General features: G+C 37.0%; 3 protein-coding genes and 1 pseudogene across 6 annotated transcripts; 3 read left to right on the top strand and 1 right to left on the bottom strand.

Annotated features, from left to right (window-relative positions):
- Positions 1–1,557: 1,557 nt before the first annotated feature.
- On the top strand, positions 1,558–2,113 carry LOC100633607 (sulfotransferase family cytosolic 1B member 1 pseudogene; annotated as a pseudogene).
- A 78-nt stretch (positions 2,114–2,191) lies between these two features.
- Positions 2,192–4,193, top strand: LOC100633483 (sulfotransferase family cytosolic 1B member 1-like). Its single transcript, XM_020003837.1, has 3 exons — positions 2,192–2,472; positions 3,450–3,708; positions 3,752–4,193. The coding sequence occupies exons 1-3, from the start codon at positions 2,200–2,202 to the stop codon at positions 4,078–4,080; spliced, it is 861 nt and encodes a 286-aa protein (XP_019859396.1). The 5' UTR covers positions 2,192–2,199; the 3' UTR covers positions 4,081–4,193.
- Positions 4,194–4,199: 6 nt separating this feature from the next.
- LOC109587603 (uncharacterized) lies at positions 4,200–8,351 on the top strand. Its single transcript, XM_020003833.1, has 8 exons — positions 4,200–4,385; positions 4,440–4,718; positions 4,793–5,376; positions 5,502–6,017; positions 6,295–6,504; positions 6,741–6,861; positions 7,206–7,244; positions 7,425–8,351. Exons 1-8 carry the CDS (start codon positions 4,370–4,372, stop codon positions 8,225–8,227), a joined length of 2,568 nt encoding a protein of 855 aa, XP_019859392.1. The 5' UTR covers positions 4,200–4,369; the 3' UTR covers positions 8,228–8,351.
- Positions 8,334–12,483, bottom strand: LOC100633356 (hepatocyte nuclear factor 1-alpha-like). 4 transcript variants are annotated; one of them, XM_020003836.1, is made up of 10 exons: positions 12,188–12,483; positions 11,888–12,139; positions 11,549–11,693; positions 10,755–10,954; positions 10,573–10,700; positions 10,305–10,400; positions 9,682–9,805; positions 8,914–9,338; positions 8,808–8,852; positions 8,334–8,627 (listed from the first exon to the last, which is right to left on the bottom strand). In XM_020003836.1, exons 1-10 carry the CDS (start codon positions 12,360–12,362, stop codon positions 8,520–8,522), a joined length of 1,698 nt encoding a protein of 565 aa, XP_019859395.1. In that variant the 5' UTR covers positions 12,363–12,483; the 3' UTR covers positions 8,334–8,519. The 4 variants fall into 4 exon arrangements, with proteins under 4 accessions (XP_019859395.1, XP_003390473.1, XP_019859394.1 ...); XM_003390425.3 differs by having other exon boundaries at positions 11,888–12,483; XM_020003835.1 differs by having other exon boundaries at positions 8,947–9,338; positions 11,888–12,483.
- Positions 12,484–14,081: the final 1,598 nt, after the last annotated feature.

Below are 14,081 nucleotides of genomic sequence, written 5' to 3'. Positions count from 1 at the left end.
GTTTATAACATTGAACTGAAGGAACTGAATCCTTTATGAACAGATTTGTAAATTTATAGTTTATTTCTCTTTTAATTAACTATGATGATTTTGATTTTATACAGAAGTCGTCAAATGCATATACTGCTATAGACTGATAATATCATAATTCATAATTATGATGATATCATCAATGCTTGGGAGGCTTTATTGCTTTATTTGTGATATCTTTGGTAACAATAATTATGTACTCTTGGTATCGTGTTTATACAGTACCTTTAAAGGACCAGGGCACCACTTAGTCTTGCTGGCCAGACCCTTGCCCCCAGGCACCACTGTTAAGGTTTGTTTTTTAATTCTTGGCTGACTCTGTGATGGTACATAACTTGTATGGGGTGGCTGCTCCCCATTCTTTACAGTCATGATTATTGTGAGGTGCATGAATCTGATGGTATAGCCATATTTGAGCAATAGTTAGCTACTAGTTCTTTTAGTAATGTGTATACTAAGCCTCTTGGTAACGATAACCCTAAGCAATGAATTTTAATTGTTACTCGTTTTTTACTTTCAATTCAATAGTCATAATTGAAACAGAATGATAGAATTGCTCCACGAGTCAAAACGACTACAATATGCAGGTAATTATGCTTAGTCATCTCAAAGCTCATCCACTTAGCATGTGGATGCTATAAAATTGGAATTTTCATAGAATCACTGTTTTGATATGACTGATTATTACATGCAATCCATTTAGCAGCTAGACCATTAGTTACTAACATAAAAATTTGAAATGCGGCTGAGACCTCCTTTGGTATAATGCATAACAGCAGCATCAACATACATGGCAGACAAATTTATGCTACCAAGAGTATATAGGTGATTGTGGGCAATTTTTGGGTAACACATTTTAGCAGCCAAATAATTATTGCTGCAGCAATATTAATAGCACAAAAATTTTGGCAGTCAAAATACTCAAAACTCTACGTTGCTTTTTCTTGGTCTGCAGCTCTCATTGTTCTTATTCATTCACCTTATTTCACAAAATGACTGGATATGTGGGCCTAGCTGATAGTGCTGAAAAATTTCTAACAGGGAGTATTTCTTTTTATGATACCTGTGATACTATTGGTGATGGATTGTTGCTGTACCCAGGATCTAAAAAGCAAGATATATTGGATCATTGCAAAAAATTTGCTGCTCGCCCAAGTCATGTTTTTATCACTTCTTACTTGAGAAGTGGTACCAATTGGATATCATACATAGTACAGCTGATACGGAATGATGGAGCAGTCCCAGAAGTAGATTTGGATCATTTTGCTGTGTCTATTGATGAAATGACACAAGAAGAAGTAGAGGTATAGTTATCATCTAAGCTGTGCATAATGAATGATTTTTTGATAATAGGCAATTGAGTTTCCACGTATTATTAAATGGCACTTTCCTTATGATCATGTTGCTGGTGGTCCTCCTCATCAAAGTCCAGCCAAATATATATACTCCTATAGGAATCCAAGAGATGTTGCTGTGTCTTTGTTTTTATTGAACAAAGGCCTTGAGAAAGTTCGCCCTATTGTATGGAGTGAGTTTTTGGACGATTTCATTAGTGGAAACGTCACCTATGGAAGCCAGCTTCATCACATTAAAAGCTGGTGGGAGCATAGAGGTAATAATTAATGTACTTAAAATGTGCAGTGCATTCTATGCAAAGTTTTTCAGATTCTCCTAATATCCTGATGCTGTCTTATGAGAGGATGAAGAAGGATCCAGTAGGAGCTGTACAATCAATCAGTACATTCTTGGGATATCAATTGAGTCAAAAGCTAATTGAAGAGATAGCAGCAAACTCAAGAATCAATAAAATGAAAAAGAATCTTGAGTCATTCAACAGTGCTTTGACAAAGTATAAGTATGTTCGTAAAGGAGTTGTAGGTGAATGGCATAATTATTTTGGTCCTGAAGATATTAAGAAGTTAGATGCTGCAGTGAAGGAGAAGCTTGGTGACACTGACATTGTATTTGACTATGGAGACACTATTGATCAGTGATAATGACTGATTGACTAGATCTAGTCTATTTCTAAAATATTTATATATTAAGTGCACATAGATGCTTTATCTAATTACTGTATTTATAGTATGCAATCATGCAATCATAGTCTAAATGAGCCACGCCCTCTGCTTAAAATAATTAAAAATGGATTTATCTCATGGTGAAAGATGCATGAATAGAGAATTTTTCTTTGACGAAGATCTTAACGAGCTACCTGGAGGCATCCCACTACTACCAGGAATGAAAAGACACCATGCTTTAGAACTAAAGCAAAAGGTAGTACCTCGACCTGACGATATTTTTGTCACCTCTTATGTCAGAAGTGGAACCAACTGGGTTTCATACATTATTCAATTGATAGCAAATGGTGGAATCCCTCCTGAAAGAGATTTGGATATCATTTCACCTTGCATTGACACAATGGAACCAGCTGATAAAGTTGAGGTTAGCTGTTGTTAGGGCCATGGTCACTGTCTCACTGTACTCCCAAATTTTATTACATCTTATGATACATATTGACGTCTTTGTGTTATGCAAGAAGTTTGAGCCAATTCTGACTTTAATTTTTCAAGTTATAAGCATTTTAAAACTACTCATAAATAATTCTGTTTGATGTTAATGACATGATATAGTTTCTGAATGCTATGACGGACTATGGAGACTGCTACTTGGAAGCCATGCAAGAAATGCCACTAATTAACCACTCATCATAACTATATCTCCATGAATATGTTTAAAGCCTTATGAGGTGTCTATCATTTGAAAATCTAGGGCTTTGCCCTTGGTTTAATTCCATACATACAGCCAGCTCCAAATTTCTGAAACTGTACAATGGTTTTTTTCAAAAATTGGCTCTGAAATTACTCTCAATTGTTATTACATTTTTTATGCATATTGATATCCTTATGCTATGGATAAAGTTTGAGCCGATTCCAATTTTAATTTTTTTCAAGTTATGACTGTTTTTTAAAAACTTCAAAGTTTGGAAAATTGTTCTGTACTATTATAGCCCATAGTTTTTTCCAAAAATTGGCTACAAATCATTTCCAATTTTTATTTCATTTTCTGATGCAAATTGATGTTGTTATGTTATGCAAAAAGTTTGAGCCGGTTCCAACTTCAATTTTAAAAGCTATGACCATTTTTTAAAGACTCCAAATTTTGGTAAAATACCCTGCACCCATGGTTTTTTTTCTAAAATTGGTTCCAAAATTACCCCAATTTTTATTACATCTTTTGGTACATATTGATGTCCTTATGCTATGTAGAAAGTTTGAGTTGCTTGCAAAAAATTTTTCAAGTCATGGCCACTTTAAAAAGTACCAAATTTTCAGCATCAAAAAGTTTCTGATTCTATTATTGGTATGACACAATTAAACTACTGATGTAGATTACTGTAACTTTCCATTAAATGATCATACGCAATGGAATCTCCACGATCTATGAAACATCATTATCCTTATGATCATGTTGCTGGTGGTCCTCCACATCAAAGTCCAGCTAAATACATATACTCCTATAGGAATCCAAGAGATGTTGCTGTGTCTCAGTTTCTGGTTCAAAAACAATTTCCACACAAATCTCCTCTAACATGGAGTAAATTTCTTGATGATTTTATTGATGGTAATGTTGTGTATGGTAGCCCATTGGATAATATAAGAGGCTGGTGGGATCATAAGGGTCAGTACTGCCACGAGTCATCTTTTTAAATCATTTTATACAGATTCTCCTAATATCCTGATGCTGTCTTATGAGAGGACGAAGAAGGATCCAATAGGAGCTGTACAATCAATCAGTACATTCTTGGGATATCAATTGAGTCAAAAGCTAATTGAAGAGATAGCAGCAAACTCAAGAATCGATAAAATGAAAAAGAATCTTGAGTCTTTTAACAGTGACTTGACTAGATTTAACTTTGTTCGTAAAGGAGTTGTAGGTGAATGGTGTAATTATTTTAGTCCTCAAGATATTAAGAAGTTAGATGCTGCAGTGAAGGAGAAGCTTGGTGACACTGACATTGTGTTTGATTATGGAGACACTATTGATCAGTGATCACATTTATATAATCTTTCCTTGCTAGTTTATTTAAAAATTTTATTTTCCATTGAAACACATGTGGTGTAATGAATCATACTATATGCATCAGTTATTTTAATTTAAGTTAGTCTAGCATTATTTTGTCAACATTAGCTTAAATGTTTTAGGGGATTTCCCTTCTTAATTTACTTCCTGTTCTCCTCTTCAACAACTGTCGACGCCTTTTAGACTCAAGAAACTTTATGTTTAGACCAAGTAAGAACAAGTAAAAGCCTGTTAAGAAGACCCATTGGGTTATGCTCTGATGGCTAAAACAAGAGGTGAGAATGAATCACACTTTCAAGTGCTAAGTAATTAAATACTGATCTTTCTAGATTACTTGGCAGAGCTACAAAGACTATATGTACACGACTACTTCTCCCTTGGGTTCCAGTTAGGCCTCAGTCGGGAAAAGCTAAGATACATCGAGGCCAGCGAACCAAACCAAGCTAGGAGGCTCCTTGAAGTAATATGTGCTTGGGAAGAATTGAAAGATGGTGGCACTTGGGAAGAATTGGGTAAAGCTCTGGTGAAAATACCAGATCATAAGAAAGCCGGTTATGCAATATTGAGAAAGTATACCTCATCGATGATGTACACAGATAGAAGTACAGGTGAGTCATGTGTTAATGAAACTTAATAATTTTGAATTTTGATGCAGTGTGACTTTTTAATACATTTTTAATAGGTGCAGTTTCCTTTATTAACCAACAAATAAATGCTACTTCACTTCCAGTTTCAGCCAGACAAGTGCTTCCGCAATCAGACTTTCAATCATTGATGGCAGTACCAACCATCCTTTATCCTTCCCAACACCAAGCACCTGAGGAAACACCTCAAGTTGTTCCACAAATTGAAATGACTCCTCAATTATTAGATGCAGTAACTTTGCCTCTGCCACCTCTTCTCAATCCTCCTTCTCCTCTTCCTCCTATCTCTCCTAGCGACTCAAACTCTAATTTATCTACTGGATCTTTGCCCATTACGAATTTCCTTCCTTCATCTCTTAATAATCTAATCAGCACTTCTCCTCCTGTTCCGTCCAATGCTGAACACACAAAAGATGGTACTACTTTTGATAACGTGTCAGTTTCTTCACAGCCTCATCTCCCTCCATCTCTGTCTCCTCTTCTCCCTCTTCATCTTTCTCCGTCAATATCTTCACTGTGTTCCTCCAATGGGTCTTTTGTTGTTGGAGACACTGCACTACCTCCAAATCATCCTTTTCTTCCTCCTCCAGCCACACAGCCTCCAAACGACCATTCAATAAAAGTATGCAGCACTATAGTTTATACAAATGTATTTATTTATTAATAAGTGATAAATTTTGCAGTTATGTTATGTAGCATCAATTTTTTTAGTTTTAGGATTTTACTTTGTTTTCTTTGTTTATATAGACAGCTCGGAAGGAGATTGGTCGTTTAAAGCATAAATTTACAAAACTATCAATGAAAGTTGCAGAGCTCTTGAATGAAAAAAACGTCAAAGTTTGCGATTTCATTCGCTTCTTGAAATTCTCATTATACAGTAGCCACGACTACAACTTTTTACAGGATCACATACCAGAGCTGGAGTCAAAGAAAACCATAGATGACATCGTAATCTTTTTGCAAAATTTCACGAGCTTTGACAATCCGGAGTTGATCCAAGTCATAGTCCACAACTTTATTGAAGATGAAGGAGGATCACTGATCGAAGGGTACTACGAAGAGCTTCAGGAATTTGAGAAGTTTTGTCACTGTGGAGTGTATGCACAAGCTTTTACTGCAGAGGTGAATCAGTCGGTACCAAATGGGTTTCATTATAGGAATCCATCTTACAGCTCCGAGTCAATTCTGCTCCACTTGAATGACACATGGGACCGTCGACCTTTCTCAGACGTGAGAGCCTTCCAACATAGAGAACTCCACGAGGTATCAAAAGGGTGGCTGGGTTTTAAATAGTGCATGTACACAAGATGTATGCAGGCATGTCCTTTGTATAGTTACAGGGTATATTTCCATTATTATTGAGTGGTTGCATTCCTTAATAGGAAAGTTCAATTTGCCATAATTATAGTTGCAAGAGATGCTAAGGATAATTCCCTCTGCACTCTACTGACTTACCAACTTAACTGTATCACTGTATTAGCTTTAACATAACAAGCTTAACAGAATTAATTTGAACTATTATTTAATGAATTACTTGTAGGTCCCAAGCATGGCTCTTAGTATGAGGAGACTAGAGAAGAGGTCAGTGCTGGTAGTATGGCAGACGACTGAGATAGTGATTGAAAAACTCTCAAAGGATTTCGTACGAAAGTTCTCTCACTTGAAGACCCAAGGAATACTTCAACTAATAGTTGGAGGGAAAGAGATTGACTTCTCTTATAGCCCAAAGCCACAGCTGCACACAATTGAGGTAACTAACTAACAATACCTTCATATTACCTCATGCAGGCGTGACAAGTTTGGCGATGATTTATGCATTAGATAGTAAACAGAAATAAGGCTAGTCGCTTTGCTTACACCACACAAATATACTGTAATTCTATTATGAATTATCAGTTGCTGATTCATTTCTTACTGTCCAAACTGACTATAATTTGCATGCATATAATGATTGCTATAGTTTTTATAGTCACTTTGCTTTTACAGAGATTGAAGCAGTCTTCACCACTTCCACTAAGGACGTCAGCATCAACCTTTACCCTTCAATCAGACATCAGCTCTGCTACTGATAAAAGCTCAGAGTCAAAAGACTCTGGTTTTAATTCAGGTAACGTAACTAGGTTTTGCAGCTATTAACATAATAGCAGTTTTTGACAATTTTTTTGCAAAGTAGCATTTTTGGTATTATAGTGCATAAAGACAATGACTGCTACTTTATCAATATAAATCTGAAGCTTATTATTAGTGCAATCATAGATATATGTATGGTACAACAGAAAGTCATGCCTACTACCAAACTAATCAACATTAGTAAATAGATTGCACATCCTACAGGCTCAGCTGATAAAACAATCACTGATTGACAACTCGGTGGCTGTTCACCAGCTTACATTTAGCTTGCTCATTTTGTCAAGTCACAAGTGTTTATTTTGACTATTTTTCCAACAATAGGAGCTACAAGCTTATCAAGTATATATGCACCAATTGGAAGTAAGTGAACACAGACATAACATGAGCTTCATTTGCATAAGACATCATTAGTCTATGGTTATCCATTCTGAAACCAGCAACACTCATAAATAAAGACTAAAGTGTACACAAATATTAATTCATCATGATCACAGACTATACAAGATTCATAGAGTAAACACATTGCTCTTTTCCTTGCAGGCAAACATGCTCAATATAGTGAGGCTCAGGAAGACTACACTGGAGATAACATCAGCATAGCTAAAGGGAGCAAATTGGAACTGATACTAAATGTAGGCGAGACCCTATCACTGGTACGTACTCCAGGTAATGAGTACGGCTATGTTCCAAGGAGTGTTCTCGGCAATACAAAAAAATTACAGGTAGTCTCATCCCTTAGCCCCTTATTAGTGCGAGGGAATATCAAACAGGCTAATGTGAATGAAGCTACTCTTATACCAACAAAAGGAGCTCCTACTACTGCTCTCCAACCATTAGCTAGTTTACCAGAACGTCCCAATGTCCTCCTCCCTTGCGATCCAATCCCAGGTATTATTGTACGAAAGAAAGTCACTGAGGCCGAGCTCGAGACACCATCTTCTAGCGATACCACGCCCACGAGACCTGACACGCCCCCACTTGAGGCTTTTATCGAAGCAAATAAAATGAGCCTCTCAGATGCACACAACTCGCACCAACCTTTCTCACCGTCTTCGGAGAAAGCTCCGCCACTAACTAATGATAATTACATAAAATATTACTACCCAGAGGTAGTTGAAGAGAAGTCATGGAAGACGAGCATTAAGAAAGCCATAAAGTCCTTCAGATCTTCTATTCACAGGCAAAGTCAGACTACTCTTGATTCTGTCTCGCAACGAAAGAGTCTTTACTCGTATAAGACTCATAAAACTGCTGGAGCAAAGAGCACAGCATCGGCTGATGATGACATCCTCATGCCGTTTGAGCTCTCAGCCCAAGGAAACAGCAAGATCATGAGTGTATGACAAAAACTAACGACTTTTTTTTGGCTTGAATTTTTACGAGCCAGAGTTTTTCGTGAAATAATTTAATCAGTTTTATGCTCATTATTGCTTTCTTTATTCTCGAAAATGAAGTTACAATATGAAACGATAGGAAAAAAAGGGGAGAGAAACTATTATGATTAACAACACAAAAACACGTACAAAAGGGTATCCAAACAAATATGATATGCACACACACACAAATCCTTGTATAGTTAATTCACATTGCCCATAGATACTATGGTATCTATGAAGAGTGTTTTAGAGTATCTCTTTAATTTTGTCTGCTGTTTATTGCTGATGGCTCAGCAGTGTTAGCAATGATTTCTTCTACAGCAAGAGAATTAGTCTCTCCTGATACAACACCTCCTTCGTTATCTCCCTGACAAAGTAAAGCAGTTTTATATTTTAAATAATGATGACCTAGTGGCCAGTATAACATAAATTTCATGACCTCATGATAAGCATAAAAAGGTTGGAATCCTATTTAATGCACATGTAACTTTAGGTCTGTAAGCTATTCTTTATGTGTATGAATATGTGCATGCTTTTAAAAACCTACAGATTCTGGAGTAGCCTCATTGCCAGTGTTTAAAGAATCAACTACCTGCAATTGAGAGAAAAAAAATAAATTGACTGTCTCTTTCTTCCTCCCCTCTCTCACTCACTTGAAGCTGCTTAGTAATCGACTCAAGACTAACCGTAGCAGGCCCAGACCCATTGCTCCCTGCCCCTCCTCCACTGGGAGACTGAACCAAAAGTCCCTGAGGCAACTGCCCAACTAGTATCTGACCAAGACTCTGAGCTAAAATGGGCGCAACATTTGACTGTACTTGCAGCTGGCTTAGCAAAGCCTGTAAGTTGGCAGGGCTGAGAGCAAGGGGAGTTGTGAGTGAGATAGTGTCAGTGCTGTTTCCTCCGGCCCCGAGAGAGACAGAGGGAGTGCTGGTAAGATTGATGGGGATAGTGAGAGGAGAGACGGTGGCAGTCTGGGTACGAGTTGGAGTAGCAGCACTGGAGGAGAGGGAGAGGTCTGAGGCGGATGCGTCAAACGATGGAGTTGACGTGAGAGTGTTAGGAGACTGAAGGATAGCTATCATTAATGAGAGAAAGAGATTAAAGAATATAGTAGCTTGAAGGTGTCTGCATGCTGCCTTAAGGCAATAGTCTTTATTATATTTATTTGAATCACATCAATCAGGTTAATTATAAATATGAGTGACATACAAAACAGAGACAGACGGCTGCCATCTTAGGAGGCTTCAGTACAATTATTTGCAGAGTATATCAAATGCACACAACATGTACATGTAAAGCAGTATTTAGTATATGCAATACACACACATTATAGTGACATACAATAATGCAATGGTTATAATACTGCAATATACTCAATACAGCTAGTATAATACACTGTACAACAGTACCATACTCACATAGTCCTGACAAGGAGCTAAATGAATCAGTGGTTGGTGATGGACTGACTAGCCCTTTCCTCCTGTTAGTGAACCAGGTGTTGATCCTTTGCTCTGTGATACCCTCAGAATCTCCTGATGCACCCTGAGAGGAGAGAGGGAGAAAGAGAGAAGGCATAAAAGTGCTAATATATGTGTACATGTACCAGTAAGTATGATTTTTATTATATAGTATGCAGGTTTGTGAATATGAATATACCCTAGCTGTTTATACCTTGCATTATAGCTAGTACAGGGGCTGTGGTCTGATTTTTGAGTAACTTTAAAAATTCGTAAAAAATCCAATTTCAATCGGAATCAGCTCAAACTTTCTATGCAACATAAATACATGTATATGTATCGGAAAAAATATATGGAGAATTCTCCATGTTTCATTTTTGGCAAAATATGGCCAAAGTCCCTGGCCCAAATAAAAAATTCATAAAAATGGAGAATTCTCTCCTAGTCAATTCCATGGAGCAAAGATCCACTGAAAAGGATATGAACACTACATTGTATGTCAATCTGTGGGGAACCTTGATTGGATTACAATGTACATTAGAGAGGATACACGTACTGCAGTGTCTGTCTATTATTAAACATACTTGCACCTGAAGAGGCTCCCCGTTGTTCATTGCTGACTCAGCTTCACAGCATATTCGTGACAACTCAAGACGCTGCTCACGAGTAGGGAAACGATTCTATAGAGAGAGAGGGAGACAGACAGACAGACAGAGAGTGAGTACACTACCCCCACAACTACTACACTGTACAATTACAATACACATAATCACACATCATTCACTATTCACCTCAGACACTCTAGACATTATTAGTAAACAGAAAGAGGAGAGAGAGAGAGAGAGATCTTACCTTCTTAAAGGCTTCAGTAAGTATCTGTGTAGCTACAGGTGACCAGCGCCAGCGTGGTCTCCTACGATATCCCTCAACTTTAGGACTCTCAAGAACACTAGTCAAACTACCATCAGCAGTCAGAAGCTCTGGTGGATAGAAAGATAAGGATTCAATGTTAAATCAGAATAAATAAACCATACTTCCGGTTCTCTGTAGCTGGTCTTGTTCAAACCAGTGATAGAGCTTGACACGTTTAGCCGGTTTTATTGGTACCCCACGAGTGAAGTGCTGGGAGAGATGACTCTGATTAATGCCCGTCTTCTCGACAACCTCTCTCTGTGGTATGGAGTATTGGTGTAGGTACTTCCTTATTGCTTGAGCTACAAGAGATTGATCTCTCCTATTATAGGAAATAATGACAAACAAAAAATAATAATAACAATAACAATATTAATTACTAATATTACCAATATCATACTTTTAATAAGTATTTTTATACTACATGTATAATACTGTATACTGGGAAATTTTCGAGTAGCCAAAATTTCCACAGATTTCGTGTTTTTTTGCTCCGTCATGAATATAAAAATTGTGAAATACTGCATTTTCATTGCCACATGGTGGAGTTTGCAAGGTATTCGCGAAAATTTTATTTCGTAAAATCTTACAAATGAAAGATTCACGAATATTTATAGCAACGCGAAAATATCCCAGTGTACGGTACTTATGCAATTATAATAATTATATGAAACTTATTTGTTATTAATCACTCATAGTAAAACCATCGATAACAGCATATCAATTATCAACAGTAGTAATACATTGAACTCATTGTATACACTATGTGAATTGAATCCCTAGCCATAAAAATGTCAATAATTATGTCACATGCTAATAAGGCCATTCATCGTGGGCTTGTGTACAACAGTACGTGATAAAGCTTAAAATCATATTATCATCATTCAGTCAAAAGGTTTAGCTTATTTTCACTTACTGTAAAAGTTCACGGGCAAAAGTTGATGGTAAGGGATCATCAGAGAGAGACAATGAGGACCGAGTGGAGGAGTTAGCAACGACTGGGGAAGATACATATGTCTCCATTGCCGACTGGACTACACTCTGAAGCCTGTTCACTTCACCTGATAAGGAGGAGAAAGATAAAATAAAATACATTATGTAAACTAATACTAGCAATCTACATGTACAATACTAACAATTAATATTAACAATGTACATGTACATATGTACACTAATATAAAGGAATCACGAAACAATACACAATACTATACTATACTAGAGACAAAAGATAAAAGAAGCTGCTGGCCTATCATACCATGAAGTTGTTGGTCTGTCTCTCCCTCCCCGGCCCCCGCCTGTAGGCCAATCGGGTTCTCTCCATCTTCGGAACCCACGGACACCATGACACGAGCCAGTGAAGGCTCCTCCGCAATGTGTAACCTTCGGCTAAGACCATCGCCCTCGCCCTCTCCTCCTTGAGTGAGTCTCATGTCTTCCTCCCTGTCTTTTGATTTGGCGAATTCATCATACATGGCTGATAGCTGGTCCTTCGACAACTCGTAGTGCTCTATCAGGCTACGGATAACTACACGGACATTATCTGGGACGTTTTCACCTTCTATGGCGCGTCCCTCCCCGGCCATGTCTTGGGTCTCCATGTTCTCCTCGGCCGCCTCTCCTTCCTTCCCGTCATGATCTTGTCCGAGCGGTCCATCTGGGGGAGAACCTCCACTGGCGACATGGCTGCTCCCAGAGACACTAACTAGTAAGTTATTAGTGTTGTCACTCATCCTCCCTCTTAGTCAAGTAAAAGATATGAAGATAAATAAGCTAGACTAATATTAAAAGTATAGTTTAATAGCCAGCAAATTGTAACGAGGAAGACAAAGAGATATGATACCGCAAAACTTTAATTAACAGTTCCCGCTCAAACTTATACGAAATATTAAAATTAATATTTGCGGGGTCGGGATGACACGTGGTTTCCGTTTAACTCCGGATACGAGTCTGTACTGTGTATTTTCTTAATCAAGAGTATTACAAAAACAAGTTGTTTATAAAAAATGATGGTTAATAATAAGGTTTAAAATCAACTTGCACATGCACACGATAAATAGACTGGGCATACATCAAAACCATGATTACTAATGAATGAATGGGTATACATAATACTTAATTGAGTTATGTCTGCATGGTGACGATAAGAGACCTAGTATGGAAAAAACCAAACACTGGAGAACCTGACTCTTCCGATCTTCTTAGCGGCCAGATAGACATGAAGGATAGCATAACCTAAATGAATTACAAATTAGAAAAATAATTACAATGAATTTAATGAATTTTATAGCACAGTAGTACAAGTGAAAGTCAGTGGCTGGTAGAAAATTTAAAATAAATGGTTGACAATCAGCAAATGATGATGATACTGAAAACCAGAGATGAAATGAGTGTAGTTTTAGTTACAATACAGTTTTAGTTTGAGCAGCATTTTCAAATATATACATGATAGCTAACAAAAGATTGTGTCAGTAAACAACTAGCAAGAAAAAAATAACAGTAAAAGTATTTTCAGTGTTTTCAGTACGTCCACTCATTATTATTATTGTTAATAAAAGCACAAACATGTATACTCAAAACAGCTTGGAAAAATATGAAGCTATACTATACTAATTTTTTTAGAAACTTTAAAACACAATTTAAAGCTTAATTTCAACCGAGTCTAATGGATGAACAAAAATGAATTATCTTTGTGTAGTCTATACCTCTTGAATCACAATACTGTTGAACAATGCATCAACATTATTTGCAGACATGCCTTAACTTAGTGAGTCCAACAATGAAGATTAAATGTATAAACGAGGAGGGTTTCCCATGCCTCATGAGCTAACAAGCAACCCAACACCAAAAACCCTGTACTATACCCAGTATAGGGACTTTCACTTAGTTTTTGAGTAACTTTAAAAATTCGTAGAAAATCCAATTTTGATTGGAATCAGATCAAACTTGCTGCACAACATAAAAACATGTATATGCATCAGAAAAAAAATTTAAAAGTGGAGAATTCTCTCCTAGTCATTTTTGACAAAATTTGGCCAACGACCCTGTACTATAGTACAGAGGCTTTGGCCCAATTTTAAGTAGCTTAGAAAATTGGTAAAAAAAACAATTTCAATTGAAATCAGCTCAAACTTGCTACACAACATAAGAACATGTATGTGTATCAGAAAAAATGATAAAAATGGAAAATCAAATTTTTGGGCAACTAAAATATCCACCTGCCTGAGCACTACGCCAAAATCCTGCGGGAAGCCCTATACATGTCGGATTACATTGTACAGTAAGGATAGCTGCTTAAGCACAATAGCTAATTAAATTTACAGCAAATTGGAAACAGACAACATTACCTGATGGTAATATGATTAGTAGGGCAACTATCAGAAAAGCAAGGCCACGTAGGACATTGTCTGTTACTATAAATGTATGTAAATATAATAATAATAATAATAATA

Source organism: Amphimedon queenslandica, unplaced genomic scaffold, assembly GCF_000090795.2.
Source record: "Amphimedon queenslandica unplaced genomic scaffold, v1.1 AMPQUscaffold_12511, whole genome shotgun sequence".
Lineage (NCBI taxonomy): Eukaryota > Metazoa > Porifera > Demospongiae > Haplosclerida > Niphatidae > Amphimedon > Amphimedon queenslandica.
The sequence above is the reverse complement of the archived record's forward strand: the minus strand, read 5'-3'. Positions and strand labels throughout refer to the sequence as shown.

What these genes read in the sequence shown, in the direction of transcription:
- LOC100633356 (XM_003390425.3), bottom strand. Translation starts at nt 12,362, where the DNA reads ATGAGTGACAACACTAATAACTTACTAGTTAGTGTCTCTGGGAGCAGC. An exon ending in GACAGACCAACAACTTCATG is followed by an intron (nt 11,694 to 11,887) that starts GTATGATAGGCC and finishes CCTCCTTATCAG; the next exon opens with GTGAAGTGAACAGGCTTCAG. An exon ending in GGGAGCCTCTTCAGGTGCAA is followed by an intron (nt 9,806 to 10,304) that starts GTATGTTTAATA and finishes CTCTCCTCTCAG; the next exon opens with GGTGCATCAGGAGATTCTGA.
- LOC100633483 (XM_020003837.1), top strand. Translation starts at nt 2,200, where the DNA reads ATGAATAGAGAATTTTTCTTTGACGAAGATCTTAACGAGCTACCTGGA. An exon ending in AACCAGCTGATAAAGTTGAG is followed by an intron (nt 2,473 to 3,449) that starts GTTAGCTGTTGT and finishes AAATGATCATAC; the next exon opens with GCAATGGAATCTCCACGATC. An exon ending in AGGCTGGTGGGATCATAAGG is followed by an intron (nt 3,709 to 3,751) that starts GTCAGTACTGCC and finishes CATTTTATACAG; the next exon opens with ATTCTCCTAATATCCTGATG.
- LOC109587603 (XM_020003833.1), top strand. An exon ending in AACATAGAGAACTCCACGAG is followed by an intron (nt 6,018 to 6,294) that starts GTATCAAAAGGG and finishes AATTACTTGTAG; the next exon opens with GTCCCAAGCATGGCTCTTAG. An exon ending in CACAGCTGCACACAATTGAG is followed by an intron (nt 6,505 to 6,740) that starts GTAACTAACTAA and finishes TTGCTTTTACAG; the next exon opens with AGATTGAAGCAGTCTTCACC.